Genomic DNA, 23,705 nt, shown 5'->3' on the forward strand with positions numbered 1-23,705 from the left:
GCAGGGATCGGCCCGCGGACTGACCCGCGGACTGAATCACTGTGCTTACCACGAGATTGCCAAACTCATCCACATACATAATACTCGTAGACCTAGACTGACTTAATCTCTAGATGGATATATAAAAAGAGTGCGGGGAATATGAAAAGTAAATGGTCTTGATATTGTAGAAAGAGAGTAGTATGAGCTCAGATACTCAAGAAATGATAAGAATGCCAGAGAAGCTATAATTGCAAGCTGGTGATAAACAAAATGCCCTCCATACTGGCAAGAAAATAGTAGTAGGTGCCTAATGCATGTCAGAAATGGATGCTGTTTCTCACCACGGACACCTTGGCCTCTGATTTGTAGCAAGAACAAGAGGGGTCCGGCGATGCCTCTACCCGTAACGGCTGGACCTAGCTAGGATGATGCTGGAACCTGCAGTTTTTGGCGACAATTTCAAATTCGAATAAGTCCTTGATTCAGACCGAACTGCCTCAGGGAAGAATAATTTGTCCCTTTTGGATTATCGGTGCATGTAGTTTATTGTGGTTTCCCATACACCATGTACTCGTATTACATGTAAGTTAGAACGAAGGATATTGGATACCCACTTCCCTTTCTTGACTAAATGCCTCTGAACGATGGTCTCCAATAACTTAGACGTAAATTTGATGATTAACTGTAGTTCACAGAGATTTTCTTGCTAGGGACCTAATACATGATGTCGCTGATAATACTTTACCAACAAATAGGTGGTTGTGTTCTGCTCTTCACGAAACAATGTGACAGATTACTAAGGTGGGTAGTAGCTCAAACGCCCCCCACAGCCACCCGGACAATAGCGGGGATAGCGTGACTTCATACTTGGAGCTCTGTCTCGTGAGCACGATTTGCGACGACATCATCCATATCTTGCATAGTACACTGCATCTAAATCTTGCATCAATTCTATCCCAATCGCCCCCAAATCTACCGCTGCTGGCTAGCCGGTTCAACCGAGATGACCTCTCACATGCTCTCCTCATAGCTACTTTCTTGTCTCTCATATACTGCCAATCATGGCCATCAAACCATCCGTCGCCGTCCTCCCATCCCTCGTCTCTCCCCTCTGCAACTCACAATATCTCATCCACTGCACCCGATCATCCTCTTCCCCTCTATGTAAACGCTTTAAAAGACAATATGCCACCGTGCAAGACGCCGGCGAGAAAAAATGGTCCGACTGGAAGCCCTCTCCGGAGGATACAGTCCACGAATGGCCAAAGTCGCCACGGCCCACGCCATACGAAGTGCTCGGCGTTTCCAAGGGCGCCGTCTACGACAAGCGACGCTTCTATCATCTCGTCAAACTGTATCACCCAGACACGCATGACCACAACCATCATCATGCATCCGTATCATCCTCATCATTACATATCAGAAATCTTCCTCACGCTACCCGCCTCGAACGGTATCGCATGATTGTCGCCGCCAACGAACTTCTCAGCAACACTTCTAAGCGTAGCATGTACGATAGCTACGGCTTAGGATGGTCGCATGGCGACCGCGCCGCGTCTCTGCGCGACATCGACAAGAACTGGCGCCACCAGGAAGGTACCGCCGCGAACAACGCCACATGGGAAGACTGGGAACGATGGCGGGATGCCCAGGAAGGGAAATCAAGTGAACCTGTGTACATGTCGCATGGGGCATTCGCATCCATCTTGGTGCTCATGTGTCTTGTTGGGGCTATGGCGCAGACCAATCGTGCCGAGTCGAGCGGCGCGCAGTACGTCGGATGGGCAGCCGATCACAGCGCTGAGATCGGAGGTCGGCTGCGAAGGAATGGAACGGCGGTGGCCGGACTCAGCAAGGATGAGAGAGTCGACTACTTCTTGAAAGAACGCGAAAACGTCAATTTCCAGTTTGTGCCGAGCAAATATGAGACAACCGACCGTCCTAGGCCACACTAGGCTGTCAAGTTTCATCGAGTCAGAGATACTGAGTCTCAGCAAAAGGAGAGGTTCATGTTTAAGGACCAAATCCTGTGTACAATTATAGATTATGATATTATGAAATCTTTCCAATCTAACCATCGCTCAACGATATACTAGCTAATCTATTTACTGATGGTCTATTAAAGACTGAGAATTAAAAAGAGAAAAGTGATGTTACATTCATCATGACGGCGTAAGTCATTATCCAGCAACTCATACAATCGTAAAAAAAAGAGAAAACATCATTTCAATCTCGTCCACCTGAGACATATCTGTCACCAGGCTCGAAAAATATCGTCTCTGGTCGGGAGTAGGCCGTTCCCGAAGTCTTCAAGTCAGGCCTGAGCGTAAGCGGCTCGTCGGGCCGAAGCGTGATTTCATCGTCGTATTCTGATATCAGTCTATGATTAATGATGTTGTCTATACGTAATCGCGGTGGTCCAGAATTGAGTCGTTCGCCGTTCTTTGGCGGCCCGGCTATGTACTTGTTAGAGAAGCAGATACGGCAATAGGACGGGTCATTTCGATGAGCAAGGACTGGACTTACATATTATGAGGTCTATCAGCTTGACAATGACGGGACCCCAACAAGTGATGGCAATGATCTGCCCATATGACCATTTGTTGGCCTCGAAGCTCTTTGCGCTAATGACCGTGACGAGAGAAACCATATATAGAATATTGATGATAAAGTAGGCTATTTCCAAGCCTCTCCAGAAATATATGGTAATTGTCTTCCAGTGGCGCCGGAAACTGTTCTCAGGCCATCGACCAGGTGTCCAGCTACCAAATCTCAAGTGTTTCGTCCGTCTATGTTTTCGCAGTGTCCAGCTGAATTGATCAACTACAAGCGCAATGAAGGCAATGCTGTCCAGACCCAAAAACACAATCTTATAGAGAAGTGGGTGCGGGAAAAATGTCAAGTGCAGTCCAGAGACACCATGCGTGGCCGCACAATATGTCCGGGGGCTCGGGTTGCCACCGCATTCAGCAATGCTGTGCTGCTGCTTGAACAGGTCAAAGGTAGATGCAAAGCTAATTTTCTGCGTCGCGGCAATGATTGCCAATAAATATTCGGCGCAAAAGCCCAGAAACGTATGCCAATTGCGAATTCCTTCGTTGTGAAGACACACTTGGACTAGGAACATGGGGAGAACACCGTTGAGACTGACGTGGAAGGCAACGGCGCCGTTGACGATAATTTCGCCCCAGAAGGTGCCTTCCTGGGAGTTGATGACAATTGCAAGGATAGAGGCGATCTGCAACGCAAATACAAACCAGCACTGAGCTTCCTGAAACTCGACGAGGGTGGTGGCCATGGCCACACTGGTTCGTGATAGAGTAGATGTATCTCTCCAGACTAGTGACTGGGCACGGGTGAGACTAAAGGGCTCTCGCTTCTTCTCAGTGTGGCGTGCCCAGATGGTAAATGCCTGGACAGCCAAATACAGCGATCCTGAAAAGCATACTTGAAGCACATAAGAGATCAGCACCTGTCCGAGCAAGGTTAGTTAGTATCACCTTTGTTCTACAAGTCGTTTTGGGTATTGACAAGGTAATCGGCGGTATGGTAGTCTTACTCCAGGCCCAAAGATGTCAGGATCAATATTAGCAGGAATATCTGGGCAAAAAGTATCCATTGCTTCGAATATTTGATCAGCACTCGATTTGTCTCTAGAGAGTGCCTTGATCGAGGGGTCGCATGATACGCTTAACAAGTCACTTCCACATGCTGCCTGGGCGCAAGTTATAAACGAGTCGAGAGTAGGCTTATAATCGAATTCGGCGAGGCTGCCAGAGCCCATGATGCTGCTGGCATTTTGCTCCGCCTCAGGAGTGATGTAATAGCTCTGAGTGTCATGAGTCCAGTGGGAAATGGAAGACAGCGCGATGCAATTGTAGAATGTTTCGAGAGAGCCGAAGAAGGTGTCAGTGCGGTTGCAGGCACGGGTGCAGTCCTCGACGCCGTCAATCTCGCAACCGGTGCTGAAGAGCAAAATGCTCTGGTCACCATCAATGCTTGATTTGATGAGATTCTTGAAACTGAAGGCATCATCGTCCGGGTTCCCGATATTGGCAAGGTCGCGAAAGGGGAAAAAATCCAGTGTTCCCCCAATATCAGGCTCGATGATGATTTGGAGCGGCAGAGAAGACGCAGTAGGCGCCGCAGTAATTGCGGTGGAAACAACAAAAGATGGAGATAGAGTACTAGTTACTGCCATGGCTCCCCTCAAAGACCGCGTGTCGGCCCCCAGCGACGATTAGGTACAGATGCCAGAAGCATAGACGCCCTACCGATGCCTTGAGCGACAGTTTGGCCTGCTTGATCAGTGGTCTCGCTAGAGTTGCGCCAACAGCCAGGAGCCCGCCTAGATCTGCTTAATGGCCTGCAACAAGAGTCATCTCCCAAGCCAAAGTGGTACAAGGAGGACGAAGTCGGTGAGGCGGGCAGGGCGCCGTTGTTTCGGTGGTTCTTTATATCGCCTCTGACAAATATTCCCTGATGACGGATAAGAAAGTGATTTGCTGTCATCCGTCCAGTAGTGGGTCGATACGCGACCATGTCTGTTCTGGCCAATCGAGTCTCTTAAGAGAAGCAGGCATTATGTCGATGGTGAGCTTGGCGAGTTGGGTCCCGGAATCCAGCAGGTAGCCAAGACGATATTGAGCCCAACTGGCGAGATCAACATACTGGCGGCCGCTGCGAACCACGCTGTCGTCTGCACATCATCTCAGACACAATCGAGCCGGGGGTTGACAAAGCAGATAGACATAGCTTCTGCAGGGTTGCCTTAACCAGCGGCTGACACGATGCTGGCTGCAGTGCTGCGCCTCCCCCAGATTAAAGCACGCGGTAATAATTGCAGTGCATGACTGAGCGTGCCAATGGCAGCTAGCGGCGGAGCGGCGTGGAGGATCGAGCGCCCCCTTGAGGGCTTTAGTGCCTTGAGGATTTGCATTGATGCAACATGAGACAGTCTTTTGGAAGTCGTGGATGGTTTCTAGAAGATGCGGATCCAAGCATCTGAACTACATGCATCAATCATGACTAATAACAAGGTGAAGCCATGTCGAGGTCAAAGGAAGGTGCGGCTGGCCTAGTGCGGGGACGGTTCTATACTTTAATTCCAGCCATCTTGATCTGTAATATTTGATGATGATGCTAAGGAAATCTTATCTTGTCTACCTATTCAGCAATGCCATCAAACTCGTCAATAACGCTCCTCGGCTTGACAAACGCGCCCAGCGGAGTGAACTTCAGGTGGTCTATCCCGAATCCCACTGGTCCGCCAAGTTCGATTCCTCTCTGGTTTCCCGTCCATTTATCACTGGCGGCCAGCCCCAGCACTACTACTAGTAGCCCATACCTGTACTCTGGAGTGCCGATAGCTTCACCGTTCTGGGCATCAATCACGGTGATCAAGTCCGGGGCAATGGCTAGGACGTCCTCCTGTTGCTCTTCTTTCCCATCATCTCGGACCTTGAGAGCTGCAATGTTTTCGTTCTTAAAAGGGATCTTGATGGTCCCCCGGAATGACGATGGGTTGGTAACATCTTGCTGTAAGCCGTCGCTGTCTTGTCGTACATCAACTCCTTCGATGAAGCATTCACCATAGACATATCCTCCCCTCAGTGTCCTCTCAACACCGACAATCTTACCCTTCCAGAGCACTTTACCAGCTGCTTTTCCCCCGCATTCCTCAATGATGGACTCGGCTACGTTGTCGACTTCATTCTCCTTCCGAGCACGAGCAACGCCGCGTCCGATTCTCCAAGCTTGAGAAATAGTGTGCTCTACTACCCATCGCTTCGTCTCTGCTCCTGTCACCGGGGACTCAGCACAACCTGTGTGTGATCCCATCTGTGTCAGAGCCGCTCGCAGAATGCGCTCAACAGCAAGGTCAGAGGTCGCTTTCGGCATGACAACGACATTACCATTACCATCAGACATGGCAATGGGAGACCAGATAGGAGACCGTTCGTTAAAAACAACGGGGGTCGTCTGCCATTTTGTTGGGTAAGCCCGCCCCATCCAGTCGCCATCCACAGCTGGTAGATCCATATTCGTGCTGGCGCCCAATATCATCGCTTGGAGGCCGTTGCCACCTCCAATTTCGATGGAGATCATGTGAGTGGCAGGGTTAGGACAGACCTTGAATAATTCTTGTTGAGCTTCCAATAGCTCGTCGGCAGGCAGCTTCTCGATTCCGACTGTGGGACTGCCCACACCTCCTCCACAACCAATCTGATCGTCGTCGGCAAGATCGTATGGATTTATAACCCTCACAATTGCACCCTTACGGAGCTCTTGCTTTAGACGCACTAGATGGGAATAAGGGGATCCTCCGCCGCCCGTTCCAAGGATGTAGCAGCCGGTGGCAATCCAATCAGCGTCCGTTTCCGATATATACCAAACGCGATTTTTAACTGTTGGTTTATATAAAGCAATGTCGATATCCTTGTCTATTTGCTCTTTAGATGTGGATTCTGGTCGCTTTGATAGTTTCTCATATTGGCTCATATCAGTATCATTTTCCTCGTCATCCGCTTCTGGAGCGGCGTGGACTTGGACGCTCCCCAAATCGAAATCCCCCGCTGCACGGACGATGAATCTTGTTTTATGAGCAATGTACTACACACAATATCGAATTAGTCACGGCTGTTCATTCTCGATTTCTACTTTGCGGCTCTTACTTGGAGTGGGAGGGTCTCTTTTTCGACAATCTCCACGGACGCAGGAGACGCCCCAGCAGATATAGTCTTTGCAATTGCTTCTTGGCCAATCTCTTCCAGTAACTGAGCGGTGGTTTTGGACTCTGTGGATTTGACAGTATCCACAACTGCACTGACTCTTGCCATTGCTGCTCCGATTGCGTTTGCAACTTGCGACCACTCCGGCTTTATCACTCGACTTGCACCTTTAAGCTCGTCAGGCGATAGTATAGCTCCACCGCCAACAAGCAGCACTGGGATGTCTTCCGGAGAAGTTTTCATCTTATCAATTGCCTTCTCAACCTTGCCCTTAAGGGCGACCTTAAAAAGGTTCAGCTGTTCATCAGTAAGCACAGCCTTCACAAGGTCTGTATTGCCTATGCTTAAATCAGGATTCGCTTGCACTATACAGTCAGTCGCGGTGATGATCTTGCCACCGAAAACAACAGACTCTTGCTGAAGCTTATGCCCAACACTGTCTGGTCCGACAGTTAGGCCGTTGTCAGTTCTGACAATCGATCCTCCCCCAAGACCGATGCTCTTGATATCCGGACAGGAAAAGTTGACTCTAATGCCTGCCAAATCGCTGTAAGCAGCCTGCTGCCGGGGAAACCCATTTGCATACAGCAGCCCAATATCTGTCGTTGTGCCCCCAATGTCAACGACCATGACTGCTTCGGATATCTCGCCCTGGGCAAGGAATGCCGCGCCCCTCATGCTGTTTGTTGGGCCACTCGAAAAGGTCCTAATGGGCAACCTCGCTGCCATGTCCCCTGATAAGACGGTGCCATCATTTTGTGTGATGAAAACGGGACAGTGTAAGCCGAGGCGTTTGATTGGCTCTTGGAAAGACCTGATGGTTTTCCTAGCGAAAGAAAGGATGGAAGCGTTTAGAATGGCCGCATTTTCACGCTCCAAGAATCCTAGGTTAGCGATGTCTTTGGAACAAACAACATCGCAGTCGGGCAATTCTGCTTTGATAATGTTTGCAGCTCGTTCCTCCTGCTTCTCTATAGTGTCTATGGGGCTGAACACTCCATTGACTACAACATTCCTGATGCCTTTTTCGCGAATAATGGCACACTGCTCTTTAATCTCTCGCGTATCAATGTCTGAGATGAGGTTTCCGTCCACCTCTAAGCCGCCTTTGAGCAATGCATAGTGGCCCAGAATCATCTGCCTCATATCATCTGGCCAATCCACACAAGGAGGAGCATGCTTTGAAAAAGGTCCACAGAGTCGGATAACTGCCACAGTAGACAGTCGTGAAGCATCTCGTTCAACAACAGCATTAACGAAATGAGTAGTGCCAATGGTTACACTCTCAACCTCGGACGGGCTGATGGCAGCGGATTTGAACATGGCAGTGATTGCATCGTTGATTCCAATACTTGGATTGGTCGTTGTGGGAGCCTTGTGCCATGCTAGGATGCCTTTGCCCGGAGATGACGCCTGGAGGGGATCAAGAATGACGCCGTCTGTGTTGGTGCCGCCGACGTCGACTCCTATGCGGAGGTGCCTGGAGATATTTGCAGAGGGCATAGCTGTGTTGTATATTTGCACAGTAGTAGACAAACGCCTTTAGAGCGCATTGATGGAATGATGAAAGGAGGATCTGGAGTCCTTATCAGAGGATCAGATAAGATGGGATTGGCACTTACATCACCTTCTCTAGAGCAGAGTACCATGGAAGGATCGGCTTCCCGATTGCGGAGAGGGGCAGCGGGGTATAACAATTAGCACTGCAGCAGCTAGGCATGATTGATGGGAGGGCTATGAGAGATTTCTTGTCTTGTTGATGAGCTGATTTTGGAGTACCCGATGTCACATATACCAACGATGAGCTCCAGATTGTGTCACAGAAAGTCTAGCGATTGTGGTAGACGAGGGGAGCACATGGCATGTGAAGAGATGTACGATAAAGGATCTCATCTAAGTAGCAGATGCAAGTGCATTCCTCAATTGACCTGGATTCTTTTATTTCTACATTTGTACCGTCAATTATATGTAAGATAGGCAAGACTTATCTTTACTATTCACTACTTATTAGGTGATAGCTCGGTAGGTCATACTATCGGAGTATGGCGTCTACTAGGTATTTTCGGAGCAGCCCGCTTTCACCAATAGCTGCCGGTCTCAGATGGTCCAAGTATAATTAGATACATGTAATGAATTTATTCACTCTTGATCAATATGCCGAAATGTCGACATTTTCCTTCACAAATATGACGAAGATAGACAAAAATTGAAGGGTTATAGGTACGGACTAAAAACAGAGACCAAGATAAGCACTGGGGCGGATACAAGCTTAGATGGGAACTCTCATGGTTGATCCTATATCTGCATAGCTCTGGAGATATTAACATTTCTTCTTTTTTCGAATTCCAAAATTATTTGTTAATGAGACACAAGAATAAAATAAACAAAACTTCATTCCCTAGAGCAACACATTCAATCTCAGTTAATGCCGACTCCCCTGCCAAATGGAACATCCACCGACACAAGCCGCGCCAGAAAATTAAGCTCGGCTCATTCGCATCGACGTCACCTTTAAGCCGAAGCCGTCAACACCAAAACCTCAAGCTACTTTCAACCGTCCTTCTTCCGCCAGCTCTTTCAACTTCCCCCAATTGAGTTCTCCCCAATTCCAATCTCCGCCCAGAAATCTCCGCCAAAATGCCTCCTCGATTCCGCTTCGCAATCTCCTCCTCTCCCTCCTTCACCCTCCGCCGCCTCTATTCCACCACAGAGCCCCTCATCCGCGTCACCAACCTTCCCGCAGCTTCAAGCGGCCACATCCGTATCCTCGAGCTCAACCGGCCCAAGGCCCGAAACGCAATCTCCAAGGATCTGCTGGCCTCTCTGCGCGCGGAGATCCACGATGTGCAGAACCAGTACGGCCCCGATGGCGAGGAGGTTGCTCCCCCGCAGCGCTTCGGCGGAGCGGCTGGCGTGGACGAGAAGGGCCCTACGAGAGCTCTGATCATCGCCAGTGCTGTCGATACGTGCTTCTGCGCTGGTGCTGACTTGAAGGAGCGCCGAGGCTTTACCCAGGAAGAGTGCGTCTAGCCATGCGATATGCTTAACCTGTCCCAATTTGCCTTCACCTCTTCCTATCCCCTTCTCCCGCTTCTCCCTACCTCTCCCATCCTCCAAACTCGCGTTGTATACTAACAGCATCTCAGAACCGCCAAGTTCCTCTCCGACCTGCGCGGCGCCTTCACCGACCTCTCCAACCTCCAAATCCCCACAATCTCCGCAATCTCCTCCCTCGCCCTCGGCGGCGGCCTCGAGCTCGCCCTCTCCACCCACTTCCGCGTCCTCTCCTCCAACGCCACCGTCGGTCTCCCAGAAACCAGGCTCGGCATCATCCCCGGCGCCGGCGGCACCTTTCGCCTGCCCGCCATCGTCGGCCTCTCCCGCGCCCGCGACCTCATCCTCACCGGCCGCCGTGTTGCCGCTCCGGAAGCTTACTTCCTCGGCATTGCTGATCGCCTCGTCGAGGTTCTGCCCGAGGACGAGCGGGATGGCGCTGATATCCTGCAGACGGCTCGCAAGTCTGCACTCTCAGAGGCCGTCAGGCTAGCGCAGGAGATTTGCGAGGGAGGCCCCATTGCTATCCGCGCTGGATTGCAGGCCGTCGCCTGGGCTAGGGAAGAGAAGGAAAATGAAATGTACAAGAGGGTTGTCAACACCGAAGACAGAAATGAAGCCCTGAGGGCATTCCAGGACAAGCGAAAGCCTGTCTTCAAGGGCCGGTAATCTGGGAACAGAGTAGAAAATCAAATTTAAAGCGAACACAAAATAAACAAGCAAGCAAGACAAAATCCAAACGGAGTACACAATAATGATGCAGATACCAATCGCGGGAATTGGAAATATACCATATTCCCTCTATGTCTTGCTCTCTAATATACATAATCCTCGGGACTTCTAATGCCACATTTTCGACATCTTTCATCATCTCATCATAATGCTAGCTTAACGACAACACCTGGTACGGAACTCATACTCTCTGAGTCTTCCCCGATGATTCTCTCTGAGTCTTGCCCCAGTACTCCTCACGCTATCTCTTCTCCTTTGGCTGCTTCCTCTCTTCGTCTTGTGCCGGGGACGTGGACTCCTCACATTAGCGGTTGTCGTATCAACGAGTCCATGAACAGGCTCCCCTTCCATTACAGGTTGATGTGTATCCTCCATGACAGCATTTTTCTAAGATTTTTCTTCTGACTCTTGTGATACTGCATCCACCGTAGGAGTGGCCTCCAGGTCACTTTCCGGCTTCGCATCGTTGAGTTCAACATCTCCATCCTTGTCTGCGGCCACCGGGGGCACCAACACAGCCTCATCAGCTGGCTCTTTCCCTTCGGTTTCTTTTATGTCTTCCCTTTCTTGGTTTTCCTGTTCGCCTTGCACTTTGTCTGCGTCTTCCATAGCTGGAGGTTCCCTCTTGGGAACGCTGACGTATTGGTCCTTGTCTTCATCGCGAACATAGCAGAGGAAGTACGGCTCTCCGCTAGTGCTCAGAGTCCGGAGCACTTCTGCCGTGTCCTTATTCTCCCTAACGTCTGCGTCGTTGTACCACCTCCAAACATTGGCCTCGAAATCGTGAATCCACACCCAATAGTGACCAGACGTTAGGTGACCGCGATGGCAGATGACAGCATGAAGCCGGTACGAGATTTGCTTCTGGCTGCTCAGACTTTCCTCCAGCATCTCTTGCCGCTGTTGTAATTCCTTTTCCATCATTTCCAACACTGCAGCGTGTGTTTTCTGGATATTGTCTAGCTTGTTGCTTGATTTCCCCGTTGCAGCCACTTTACTAGTTTTTGATGTCGTGATGAGCAAAAAGTCATCCTCTACGGGCCCGTCAAAATCCCAATTCTCGGTAGATTCCTCTTGCTTCGTTGGCTCATTGGATCCATCCGAGGGCTGGACTGCCGTGTCTTCGGCCGCTCCAACTTCGCTCTCATAAGTCTGAAGGAAAGTCATATAGCTGGGATTGGCCTCAATTTTCGCCAGTTGAGATTTCAAATCAAGAATTCGTTCTGCTGTTATCCAGTCCTGAACCCTTTGCCGGAAAAGAGGCGAATCGTGAGGGGCGTCCATGTATCGGTCGAGGTACAGCGTCTCAGGGATTACAACTGGGTTGCCATTCTTGCTACCCATTGACTGTGAGCGCTGAATTAAAACGTGCAGCACGGGCGGAAGTGTCTTGATGGCGGTGTATCGCGAAAGCTTGCTGTCTTCCAAGATCTGCTGGTCAAAGTTTCTTCCGAGGGCGTCGTATAATGAACAAGGACCTTCGGCAGCTGGGAATGCCGTTATCGATCTATCAAAGCTAATTTCATGTTGGTATTCCTGTTCGTCAAATTTCTTGGTATAATTGACTGTTGTTACGAAGAACGTCTCCATGATTTTTTCCAGTTGAATGCCTGTTGTGCTATCTGTCGAAGTTGGGCGAATCGCCGCCTGGAGGCGATTGATAATGCTGCCCATGACCTCTTCGACATCTTGTTGGTCTGTTCCTGAAGACCTCTTTTGGTGTTCAAGAGCATTGAGGACTTTTTGATCAACTGTTTCGGGCTTCTCGACGTCAACCATATCGACATCATGATTGTCAGTGCTAACAGGGGCCTCATTAGCTTCGTCCAGATTCTCAGGGGCTACCGGCTTCTCGTCATCCAGTGCGACCTCTGCCATGAGAGTGTCGTCTCCTGGTTCCCCCACAACTGTTAAGGCAGGCTGAGGTTGGCCACTCGTTTCCTCTACTACCGTCTCTACTTTCTCATATGAGTGGTCAGACAGTGCATCATCTTGGCCAACTAGCGTTTGAGTGCTAGAGCTACTTTGCGTTTCAAGCGGGTCGGACACAGCCTGAACCGAGACGCTGACCATATTCACGTCATCATGGCTATCCGTTGGGGGAGCAGGTGATGGACGGGCAGGTAATGGTGGGGGATTCGGTGCCGTGGGTGTTTCGGAAGGCTGTTTTGGACCAGAGAGCAGCGTATGTGTTGACAATAAAACCGCATTTGCGAGTCTCTGAGAAGGTCGAGTGGCAGTTCTGTCAGAGGTTCGAAGATTTTCAAACAAAGTAGCCATTTCTTCCGCAACTATACATTGATGTCAGCCATATTGGTTATGAAGACTTGGATGTTCCGTGAATTTGCTACACTTACATGCTTGCGCAACGACGGCTTCTCCCCTATCCATGTGCATTTTGTTTCCACCCAGGCGGCGTTCTTGAATGCTCTCGTCATTCAGGTCCAGCCGTAAACTGTCGTAATTGAATACAATGTCTCGAATAGGTTTGACGGTAAATAAATATTGAAGTAGACTATTCAAGTAGCAAGTGTTGCCAATGTTATGCAGTCCTACGGGAAGGTCGAGGTTGGTTGCTCTGGGATCGCTTGAATTACCAGCATCAAGGTCAGAAGTATTGAAGCCCTGATCAAAGCGAAGTTCAATCACAGCTTGCTTAATAGATGGTGAAACTGTGTGCTCTGCAATAGAATCTAAAGCATCAAGATATACGCCTTTGGCCTCGTCAGATACAGCCTCGGCTAGCTAAAAAGATATGCAGTCAGCAGATGTACTTGATGGTTTCCATGAGTGATTGAAAGGTTTATTTTCCTTTCCCAATTTGCAGTGTTTAGACCCGCCAACTTACCTTTGCTTTCGTGGCGTTCACGGCATCCGCCTCTTGCCCATTCCTTAAACCGAGTATCGCCAATGATGTCGGTAGCGACATTTTGTTATCGGCTTCCATTAAGATAGTAGTCTGGTAAGAGTCATCATTCGTAGCTCGAGCAATGACTAAAAGCATGTTCCTGGCAGTGCTGGCGTCAGCTGGGTCTCGGGCTAATTTCCCCCTAAATGCCTTGATCAAGGCCTCCGCGCTATAGGTATTTGGTGGGCTCAGCCCAAAGTATTCCAGCGCTTGGGAGACAAGCCCGTCATCGTCAGAACCGCCGTGCCTTTGAAGCTGGCTCTCGAAGACAGAGGATTGAGTAATTGCATAATCGGACAGTAGCTCATCATTGGCATCATTTGCAATTGCCATCAGTTTCTCAACCAGGTCTCTCCTCCTTGAAGGGACAAGCTCCCACTGTCGTTTATATGCGTTCACAATGATCTCTTTGGATTGGGACGGTAGAACTCCCAAGAGTTTATATCGTTCCAAATTAACCAGCGCATCTGTACTAACATTGGGGACTTCAACGCAGCCTAGATGATTATGCAGGGCAGTCACGCAGAACGTCGGGCGCTCTGCAGTGCTCCCGGATTTGAATATGAGATTCTGTACTTCGGAGCGTACATCCTCGAGGTATGCGCGATAGGTGCCGATTTCCGTACTCCCAGAGGGACCTTCTGCCGCCGGGGGAGCTGTTGGGGTAAATGAACCCTCGTCGACCCCATCCTGAATATCAATCTGCTCTTTGAACTCAAGGTCTCTGAATATCGAGAAACAGCGCGGACCAAAAAGTACAGCAAATCTCTTGTTTCTCTTGGATATACTCCTGGCCGCATCAGAAGTCGTCTCCAGAAGATTTTTTAGGTACGTGTTGAGATTAGATGGTGCTTGATGAGCCCAGTCATCGGTCGCAGTTTCATATCGCGTTGGTTCATCTTTCCTCGCAGCCTCTAACTGCTCAAGAATCGTATCGTGGTCCAGCAAGAGATTAACCCACCAAGGCGGCATTCGGGGCTCCGAAACTTCGAGTGTAACCTGAAGCGTACACGGCAGCGCTGAGCAGACAAAGTATTCTCGGGCCAATAGTGGGTAGTACTTTGAGCGATCAGATTGGATGTTAGCCTCTTCATCTGAGCAAACCCAAGCCAGGTGATGCCAAGGAAACTGAGTGTCTCCTATGGGCCACTGGCTGTGGCTTTGATGACACGAGAAGTCTGACTGTGCATCTTCCCATTCGACACGGAACATGAAATGGAAATGGCACTCTAGGCAAATAGCGGACAGCACCTTGCACGACGAAGTTGAATAGGATTGGTTGCCATTGATGACGAGCTGGTGAGGGTGTTCCCAGTTGTAGTGGCTATCCAGGTCGGTACGTCGAGCTCGTTCGAATAGGTCGCATGCGGTGAAGTTGTTGTTGATTAACTCGTATATCCACCGACTGGGGTGACATCCTATACAACTTGATTAGTTGAAGTCGAACCAAACACATACGAAGCGTTAGCAGCGTACCAAGTACTTCTCGCCCAACAAGAGCAGACTTCATGGGCGTCAGATTGTGTGGAACAAAGTCGGATTGCATTGTTCCCGGCAGCGAGGCATAGACGCTGGGCTCCGGGTCTTGCGACCGCAAGTCGTATCTGGTGCCCATGGTGTATGATGCGTGAGAGGCTGATGAGCGCGAGGAGGCGTTTGCTTAGGTATCGCAAATCGAAATGGAGGGGTAGCAGGGAGCTGTCACTCGAGATGCCAAAGGCGAGGGTGGCCCGATCCCGCTGTATAATGTTGATCGATGACGCTGTTGATGCAGGAATCTATACAATGCAAGAGGAGGCGAGCTGCAGGTCCGGAGTCGCTTCAGATGCTCCCTGTGGGATTTTCGAGCTGAAGAAAGCTGGGACAGGGCATCGAGGACTCGACAGGCGGCTGCAGCTGGTTATGAAGCAGGTCAGCCGCGGGGATCGCAAAAAGGGCCGTTCCGGTCGATGACAAACCTCAGGACAAAGAAGAGATGCTGAAGAGAGGGCAAACGGGCGTGTGTAATTGCTTGCGTACGCAGTGGCGACGAGCGTTCGTGGCCTGAGTGCGTTGTTGAAAGGCCTAAAAAGTCACCGGGCTGACGCAGCTTCGTTTGCTCAAAGCCGTTTGTTGTGCCTCTGTAGCTCCCCCGCGACGAGGTTTAGCAGTGACGGCAATGCGTAGGTAGCTTATCTCAGTTAGGAATGCTCTGACGTTTTGACGGCAGATGCGTGCTGACTCAGCACTTTGTGTTTGTGATTGAGGCGTCACTGCAGGAACATCTACTAATAGGTGTTTTGTTGCACCAGGAGTATACGACTACTAGCTGGAAGAAGAGAAGAAGCTGCTCGATATATGGATAGATTGGTGTTTCTGTATTCAATGTATTTGAATAGAGTAGTGACAGTAACTGGAATGGATATAGGTATGGTGGATAACATACACGGAGTATGTCTATTAGACTGCGGCAGAGGCTTCGAGTTAAGCTTATGGGGACTTGTTTGTCACTTGGGCAAGATGTGAACTTTAATTGGACGCTCGAATAGGTACTACGAAAGATATAAAGAAGATTTGTTTTTGCAGAGATAATAATAATATGTTGGGGGAGTTATTGCTCCTAATGTACGGTAAACAAATATGGCCAATAGCAGATGCTGCAAGTATTGCCAGGGAGTAGCAGACACTACCTCTGAATGAAGGCATTTAGAATATCAGGCACCTCCATTGATTTGATTAATAGACACTCCCAAAATAAGTAACGAGAGATGGACATTTTAATACAAGATTTATTTTACACTGAAATAAAACAGAAAATATATTTCCATTGGTATTACACATCGTCACCCGATAGTTGTGAATACCTAGTGTACCAAATAGAATAAACAACTATTTAGGATACAACCAAGCCATATATTCAGCTCTGAAGATAAATCTAACATCCATAGGAATTCATTGCGCTGTCAGTCATTCGAGACTAATATATACAAGAATCTCACAATGGAATTGAGACAACACCTAATACTGCCCTAACCATTTGCAGTTGTTGGTTTGGAAGCCGGTCGACGCCAATACCGCAAGATATCAGGGATATAGGCCAGGCACTTAAGAAGGTAATGAAAAGTTCATTTTGACTCCTAGATCACACATTATCTAGTCCAAAAGAGATTTCTATTTCTGAATTTCCATGCCAAATTGCAACTCTTTGATGCACCAGGCTGTGGATCAGCTCTTCCACCTGCGCCAGCTGTCAACCCTACCATCAGCATTATTCTACTATCCAGAGCACGAGATTACACGCAAAGCGCATGTGATTTACCGCTTTTCGAATCACAGCTCCAAAACTTCAATTTTCTGCCTGACAGCCTCAACCACAACTCACCGCTCCCGCTCTTCAAATACAGTCTTCACAGCCAGCTCCCATGCCTCAACTTCTTCCTTTCTTTCACCTCAACCACCTTCCAACGTTGCGAAACCCTCTACTCGCTCCGTTCGAGAGACCAAGAGCTCTTTTATTTAATTCTATAATCTCTTCGTTCTTTTTTTCTTAAACCATTCTACCAACCCATAGGTATCAAGCGGTACCCCCTTCCTCTTTCTTTTTTTTTCAATCAGTTCCATCGACCCTTCTTAAACAAACATCGTGGTGAAATCAGTCAAATTTAGTCCACTTCCCAAATATCTGCATATTAAGCTTTCGTCAGTCATTTATTATCAAGAGCTACATCACTCAGCAGCGCTTTTCGATACAGCCTCATATCATGGCCTACCTTGACCAAAAATATCTTCCGTGGTGTATACCTGAAGATGCAAGGAAGCGAGACTATCTCAGCACTCTCCCCTCCGAATTTTTGTCTCAATTCATCCAACTCTTACCCGTCAATACTCTTGGACGCGTGGCTCAGCTTTCTCGATTCTTCTACGGGCTTGCTACTCCAGCTCTCTACCAGAAAGACGCTCTCGACAAGAACCCATGTTCGATACTATGGGCTGCATGGTATATCACTACTACAGAAGATACTGAGAAATCAGTGATTAAAATACTGGATGTTGCCGTGGCATATGGTGGGAATGTGAATCGGTTATTTCGGCTATGCGGATCTGCGATATCCACGCCTCTCCATTTGGCTGCTGGCTTGGGCAATAGAGTAGCAGCTGAAAAGCTTTTACAACTGGGGGCTGATCCTAATGTCTTGGGGCAGCATCTACTCTACAGTCCATTATTTTCACCGGGCGGGAAGGAGCTCGTATCAAGAATGCCAGCTAGTTCGATAAGTGTTGCTTCTCGACATTCCAAGTGGCGCCCCTTATTTATTCCATTTCTCAAGGAGGATAAAAGTATGATCCGACTTCTGCTGAAACATGGCGCCTCGCCTGTACTTTCTATCCCCATTGAAAATGACATGGAGTCTGAAGTTGACCCAGGCGCCATTAATGTTTTACATATTCTTTCCGCCCGTGAAAGGGAAAAGTTTATCGATGATGTCAGCCTAAGGCTATATTTCAGAAAGTATCCCGAGCTTGCCAATGTTCCATTGACGGCAGGATTGACACCAATAGTTTTCTCGCTGGACTGTGGTAACGAAATCGTTTTCAAAGACATCATGGCCAATGGCGGCAACATCGAAGGTTTGGATCCGACGGGAAGAACTCCGTTGATGCAAGCTATCAAGCATTACTGCAACAATAAGGATGAGAACATACGACAGAGGTATATGAAAATTATCAAGTATATGATTGGGACTTGCAACGCCAAAGTTGGCAATCTTGATGACATTGGCGTGATGGAGACACCCTTGATCTGTGCCATCAAGGCTATTCCCACGCCTCTCCCCGTGGATTGGAAACATATAAACCGAGGCGTCAATGATATTATCGCTCTGCTTGTTGGCCATGGGGCTGATATCAACGAGATATCAAACGAGGGATTCACCTTGCTCCATGCTCTTTGCGACATCATATGCAACACTAAGCACACTGGTCCGCTCATAGATCTCTTTGAGAATCTCGTTAAAGCTGGCGCTAACCCCAACATTCCTTCTGACAATTCTCAATCTGTTTTAGGAGTCTGCATCATCAAGCACGGTCGCCAGCCCACCAAATTCTTCAATCGTCTCCGCAAAGTAGGTGCGTCACTCGTGGCCCAGGAGGTCGACACCGTATTCGTGCAGTGGGCAGCGTCGTCTCACAGCTTTCGCAAATCCTTCAAGATGTCACCATATAGGGATCATATTAGTCAATCTGCTATTGATGCTGCCTATGAGATCGCCTTCGCCCAAGATGATGAGCTTTTTGGAGTGTTGGAGAAGCATTTCCCAAAAACCACCATTGCAGAAAGAGTGGCTTCCGAGGCTCTCCTTACTTTAGAAAATTACTCTAAGCCGTTCAAGTTCGCTCTGAGATTGGAGTGTTTCGACGGCGGCTACATCCACATCAACGGAAACAGCTTGTTGCACTCAATTGTGGACAGGTTAGAGAAATATCCGAAGTACAAGGACATAGACGCCAGAAATGATGCTTATGATGTGCTTCTCCGAGGCGCAGATCTTGAACATGAGGATTCCCAGGGCAAAACGCCGTTGCGGAAGATTTTGGATCTTCGAAGCAAAAGAAACTGTACGATTCTGAGGCTCTTTCTGAGCGACGTGAAAGCAGACTGGGAGGAGGCCGCGCAGCAGTGTGGCCGTAGGGAGTTAACCGCGAAGGAGTGGGAGAAAATTTTTGACGACGCTCTTAAATAGATCATTCCGTAAGAAGAGATATTGGGGTGGGTTGAAATGCTTGGGTCTGCTTCAACAATGATGGTTTGAAGCCATTTACAAACCGATATTCATTATGGGAATGTTCGGCGGGAATCTGCGTTGGAGGTCTTTTCACATCAAAAGTTTGCATTTACATCAAAAGTTTGCGCATCGTTGCTAGGGCTCGTCTATCAATTACATTTTACAAATTCGCAGATGACAGGCCTTTCGACCCTTGTCTTGGAAGTGATTGCTCAGTACGCTGCGTTTCAACCTTGGACGCAGTTAGCAATAGCAGCGTATGAGAAATGGGCGACATTAGCAGATATTAGAAGAACCAAGTGCCCATGAACAAAAGATACATGCACTTGCTCCGAATCTTGTTGCGCCATTAAAACTCAATGTGGTCTGTGGTATTGCCTAACCCCTCCTTTGTTGATGAGAAGGAAAAATCTAGTTAGAGACTTATATGAACTGAATTGCCGTTGAATCTTTTAATCCTGGTCGAGCCTCGAGCCGGAGCCTCTTGGCCCAAAATGTAGACCGAAATATGCATACTCTAGTTTCCCGTGGTGCCCGCTCCGAAGACCGGCTTTCTTTCTTTCTTTCATCTTTCATCTCTTTCTCTTTATTCATTTACCATTCCATTGGCCCAGCTCAGAGCTTTCTCTATCTCAACATACATCCTTTTTTTGCCTCTACATCCATTCTGTATCTCCCATCTCCGTCACATGTCTCGTAAGAAGCACCTCCTTCATTTAGAGATCTCGGGGTTTAAAAAGACCCTTATTTGTACGCTTCATTTGTGGCCCCGGCCGGCCCCCGCTGCAGATCCCGACCTAGAGAGGGGAAGCTTAGGAAGCTGAAGAAGACGCAAAAAAATCACCAACCTTCCTGAAGAGGAAATGTTGAAGCGACGCTGTGGATATGCCTCGATTAACACGTGTGGCGGCATTGGCTGTGATTGGGATTAGCCTGATATGGCTTTCTTTGTTGGTGGTTGAAAGCCGAAGAATTGGATCTTAGTCGAAGGGCATTGCTCGGCAATGTCGAATATAGTATACTCTGCGTCTTTGGCGATACTACGTCTCTTATCTATCTGGCTGTCGGATACGGCGGGTGATTAGCATCTAGTCATGGCAGCAGATATATTGCATGCGGCTTATTCTTGGTGAGTCGCACACGCTGAGACATATTATGTGATGGGGGCATGATGGCGCCGAAACAAGCCTACGGACTTGGTATGCATTAGTAGACGGCAGAAGTACGAGTAAGGAAGCAGGTAAGATGTCGAGTAGACTATAAAACTGCTCTTCTTGCCCTTAGAACTCACTCGACATTGGGACTTCCTGCTGCATCGTAGCGTTGTGAACTGCGGAAGCGACAGACAAAGAGATATACGAAAGCATCTCTCGACTTCACATTCAGAAGACTTTATACCAAATCATATTATACAAAGTAGTCATCATGAAGCTGTCCATCTCTGTCGCTCTTACTTCGGCCATCGCGGTTCTTGCCGCCCCGGCTCCTATGCCTACGCCGGTATGTAGCATCAATGCAACATGACATATCTTGTATCTCAACTCTATATATCAGACCAGCTAATGCTTCAACTCATTACAGCCCGGTATCCCTACCGAAAGCAGCGCAAGAACCCAACTCGCCGGCCTGACTATTGCCGTTGCTGGATCTGGAACTGGTTACTCCCGCGACCTGTTTCCTACTTGGGATGCCATCTCTGGTAACTGCAACGCTCGGTATGATAACATCCTAGGACCTTTCAAGCTTTAGAAGTACAACACAAAGGCTAACAAAGTGGATGTACAAATAGCGAATACGTGTTGAAGCGAGATGGTGAAGGTGTCCAAGTCAACAATGCTTGTGAATCTCAGTCCGGCACCTGGATCAGCCCTTATGATAACGCCAGTTTCACAAATGCATCCAGTTTGGATATTGACCACATGGTGCCTCTGAAGAATGCCTGGATCGTGAGTTTTCTCCTTCTTCACTGCGTATATCCGTTCCCTACCTTTTTGCCATACTATATCATGCCACATCACTAACGTGGACAAATCTCTCGCCAGTCCGGTGCCTCAAGCTGGACCACAGCCCAACGCGAAGCCCTCGCCAACGACGTCTCCCGTCCCCAGCTCTGGGCCGTCTCTGCAAGCTCAAACCGCTCCAAGGGCGACCGCAGCCCAGACCAGTGGAAGCCTCCTCTGACCAGCTTCTACTGCACCTACGCCAAGTCGTGGATCGATGTCAAGAGCTTCTATAAGCTGACAATCACCAGTGCCGAGAAAACGGCTCTGAGCAGCATGTTAGATACTTGCTAGATTGATAATGGCAAATAATTCTCTCTTGTCTCCATTATGTTCGTTCTCCTTTTACCGTTTTTTTTCGTCTGGGTCCCTTTCTCGCTTGTGTTGCCCTGTTGTTGTGCTTTGTGCCTCCATGTACGGATGCCCGCAGAGGAAATTATCGCGACATCTCCCTTTCTTCCACATGTCCAAAGTGAGGCTATATCGGCTTTTTGAGCAATAGCACATCTCTACGGCTGGCCATCAAGTACGGGAGGACAGTGCATCGCGTGGAAGCCATCTGTTTGTTCCGCAGCCGAGAATTAATGACTGTCAAAGGTTACAGTGGCATCGCTCAAGGGGAGTCCGGCATTTGTTTGATGTCACCTGTCAAACATGTCCGAAACAGCGTATTGTATTACAGCCTCAAATATAACAGGGTGATTTTGTTAAAACTTGTGATATTTATGCATATAACAAAAACGCAGCATCGAATTATCAGTGTCATTCAACTCATTCGATCATGCTCCTGGTGACACCACCTCCTCCCGTACATTATCATAATATCATTATCAGCCCAGCCCAGTAGCCAGACATTTCCCTGTCTCATATCTAGAGCCAAAATCCGGTCTTTTTCCCACCCTACTCTCATCCCATGTTATCAGTTGTGCTTCATCTCACCAGACATGCTGTGCTATGTGATTAATTGCAACACCTTAATACTGCCGAGAAGCTTGTCCAAAAGGAAGGAGCTTGTAGTAATCAGTGGGAGCAGTCACTCCACATCTAATTTTCCATATATATAAACATAAACAGAGCTCATTCTCTTCTCGCGATCGAGTGGTAAATCTTCTTCCTACCTATGTTATCGCCAATTACGTTCAGCACCGTCTCTCGTATGCCTTCTAAGCAGTAATAACGCCAATTCTGACTTTCCAACATGTTTCACTGGCTCCTCCTCCTATCCATTCATCTAGCTCTTCCCGTGCTAGCCAGTCTGAAGGATCTATCTCACTGCGATCCCCTCAAGAAAGATGCTCGTAAATGGCTCCTCCCCATCACCGCACAACTAGAAGACAACAAGAGGATGCTAAAAATAAAATTGCTTCCACAGACTGCCCTCCTGATCCAGCCTTCGCCAGCAAAACCTCTTTTGACTTTACAAAAGCCACCTGGGATGACCAATTCACTTCCTTCTGGACTGTCGATGCTTCTACATCGCAAGACAAACGCCAGCTTACTTTCAATACCACCGATGGCAAAAGAGCTGCCTTTAACATCTGGCAAGACGGCCAAGCACCTACTTTAACCAGCAACAAATACTTCCTCTTTGGCAAAGTTAGCGTCGAAGTCCAAGCTGTCAAAGGTCCCGGCATCATTACCGCCATTGTCCTCAAGTCTGACTCAGGAGACGAGATCGATTGGGTGAGTCCTTCTCCACCATTTTCTCACTTAGCAAGCGAGATCAAGATAGTTACTCCGAGAACAACAGGAACTCCTTGGAGCCTACGAAAACCAAGCCCAAACAAACTACTTTTACGACGGCCAGCCTCTTTTCAACACGTACAATACAACGTACCATCTCGACGCCTCTTCCTTCGCCTCGATCCAGAAGTACAGCATCGAATGGACCCCCACAAATCTCAGCTTCTCCATCAACAACATCGTCCGCAAATCGTGGCACGTTGGTGATATCCCGGCCTATAAATGGCCTCAAACCCCAATGCAAGTCAAGCTCGGCATCTGGACTGTCAGCAACAGCAGCGACCCAGGCACAGTCGTCTGGGCCGGTGGTCTGCCCAACTGGACCGGCCACGACGCCGACAAGAACCCGTACAGCGCCTACTTCAAGACGGTCGAGCTGGAAGACTATACCGGCGGATGCAACGAGACTACCAAGGGCGCCAACGTCGAGTATCTGTATGACGAACGCACCACAGGTTGGCAGGACATTGAGATCAAGGGATGCGTCAAACGATCAACTCCCGGCGCCTTTCCTCCCCCCATTGCCTCGCCAGGTGGCTCCCAACCCACACAGACTAGCGATGGTGATAAATCTCACCCATCCTCTTCCGCTACTACTGAGGATCAGCCATCGCAAACGGGAGAGCAAAACCCAGACTCGTCTGAAGACAGTGGCAATGAGAGTGACAATGCGGCGCTGCCCAGTGGAAGACCATCTTCGCCACTCGGTGCGGTGCTCTTCCTCCTTTGGCTTCTCGCTGCGTGAGCGAGGAGAAAAGGAGGAAAGAGAGGGTTTGAAAATTGAACGCACTGC

General features: G+C 48.8%; 9 protein-coding genes across 9 annotated transcripts; 6 read left to right on the top strand and 3 right to left on the bottom strand.

The window, feature by feature from the left end:
• The first annotated feature begins 887 nt into the window (after positions 1-887).
• On the top strand, positions 888-2,138 carry V8C40DRAFT_250930 (uncharacterized protein). The gene has a single exon (XM_083217080.1). It carries the CDS (start codon positions 1,044-1,046, stop codon positions 1,935-1,937), a length of 894 nt encoding a protein of 297 aa, XP_083070825.1. The 5' UTR covers positions 888-1,043; the 3' UTR covers positions 1,938-2,138.
• Positions 2,073-4,468, bottom strand: V8C40DRAFT_58295 (uncharacterized protein). Its single transcript, XM_083223158.1, has 3 exons — positions 3,542-4,468; positions 2,509-3,454; positions 2,073-2,438 (listed from the first exon to the last, which is right to left on the bottom strand). The coding sequence occupies exons 1-3, from the start codon at positions 4,181-4,183 to the stop codon at positions 2,209-2,211; spliced, it is 1,818 nt and encodes a 605-aa protein (XP_083070826.1). The 5' UTR covers positions 4,184-4,468; the 3' UTR covers positions 2,073-2,208.
• A 203-nt stretch (positions 4,469-4,671) lies between these two features.
• On the bottom strand, positions 4,672-8,216 carry V8C40DRAFT_281003 (hydantoinase/oxoprolinase family protein; the record flags this gene model as incomplete). Its single annotated transcript, XM_083221509.1, has 2 exons — positions 4,672-6,594; positions 6,657-8,216. The coding sequence occupies 2 exons, from the start codon at positions 8,214-8,216 to the stop codon at positions 5,149-5,151; spliced, it is 3,006 nt and encodes a 1,001-aa protein (XP_083070827.1). The 3' UTR covers positions 4,672-5,148.
• An 863-nt stretch (positions 8,217-9,079) lies between these two features.
• Positions 9,080-10,661, top strand: V8C40DRAFT_58327 (ClpP/crotonase-like domain-containing protein). The gene is made up of 2 exons (XM_083223159.1): positions 9,080-9,733; positions 9,860-10,661. The coding sequence occupies exons 1-2, from the start codon at positions 9,351-9,353 to the stop codon at positions 10,434-10,436; spliced, it is 960 nt and encodes a 319-aa protein (XP_083070828.1). The 5' UTR covers positions 9,080-9,350; the 3' UTR covers positions 10,437-10,661.
• Positions 10,508-15,567, bottom strand: V8C40DRAFT_250940 (ubiquitin-specific protease UBP2). The gene is made up of 5 exons (XM_083217081.1): positions 15,366-15,567; positions 14,884-15,303; positions 13,348-14,825; positions 12,857-13,244; positions 10,508-12,790 (listed from the first exon to the last, which is right to left on the bottom strand). The coding sequence occupies exons 2-5, from the start codon at positions 15,020-15,022 to the stop codon at positions 10,887-10,889; spliced, it is 3,909 nt and encodes a 1,302-aa protein (XP_083070829.1). The 5' UTR covers positions 15,023-15,303; positions 15,366-15,567; the 3' UTR covers positions 10,508-10,886.
• Positions 15,568-17,147: 1,580 nt separating this feature from the next.
• V8C40DRAFT_281005 (ankyrin repeat-containing domain protein) lies at positions 17,148-19,127 on the top strand (the record flags this gene model as incomplete). Its single annotated transcript, XM_083221510.1, has 1 exon — positions 17,148-19,127. The coding sequence occupies one exon, from the start codon at positions 17,148-17,150 to the stop codon at positions 19,125-19,127; it is 1,980 nt and encodes a 659-aa protein (XP_083070830.1).
• Positions 19,128-19,370: 243 nt separating this feature from the next.
• On the top strand, positions 19,371-19,999 carry V8C40DRAFT_250941 (uncharacterized protein). Its single transcript, XM_083217082.1, has one exon. It carries the CDS (start codon positions 19,678-19,680, stop codon positions 19,867-19,869), a length of 192 nt encoding a protein of 63 aa, XP_083070831.1. The 5' UTR covers positions 19,371-19,677; the 3' UTR covers positions 19,870-19,999.
• Positions 20,000-20,300: 301 nt separating this feature from the next.
• Positions 20,301-21,864, top strand: V8C40DRAFT_250944 (uncharacterized protein). The gene is made up of 4 exons (XM_083217083.1): positions 20,301-20,669; positions 20,751-20,884; positions 20,959-21,115; positions 21,212-21,864. The coding sequence occupies exons 1-4, from the start codon at positions 20,595-20,597 to the stop codon at positions 21,461-21,463; spliced, it is 618 nt and encodes a 205-aa protein (XP_083070832.1). The 5' UTR covers positions 20,301-20,594; the 3' UTR covers positions 21,464-21,864.
• A 503-nt stretch (positions 21,865-22,367) lies between these two features.
• V8C40DRAFT_268052 (glycoside hydrolase family 16 protein) lies at positions 22,368-23,657 on the top strand (the record flags this gene model as incomplete). Its single annotated transcript, XM_083219924.1, has 3 exons — positions 22,368-22,467; positions 22,542-22,852; positions 22,920-23,657. The coding sequence occupies 3 exons, from the start codon at positions 22,368-22,370 to the stop codon at positions 23,655-23,657; spliced, it is 1,149 nt and encodes a 382-aa protein (XP_083070833.1).
• Between the last annotated feature and the right edge of the window lie 48 nt (positions 23,658-23,705).

Source organism: Trichoderma camerunense (genome assembly GCF_050948025.1).
Source record: "Trichoderma camerunense strain CBS 138272 chromosome Unknown V8C40scaffold_14, whole genome shotgun sequence".
In the NCBI taxonomy this organism is placed as follows: Eukaryota; Fungi; Ascomycota; class Sordariomycetes; order Hypocreales; family Hypocreaceae; genus Trichoderma; species Trichoderma camerunense.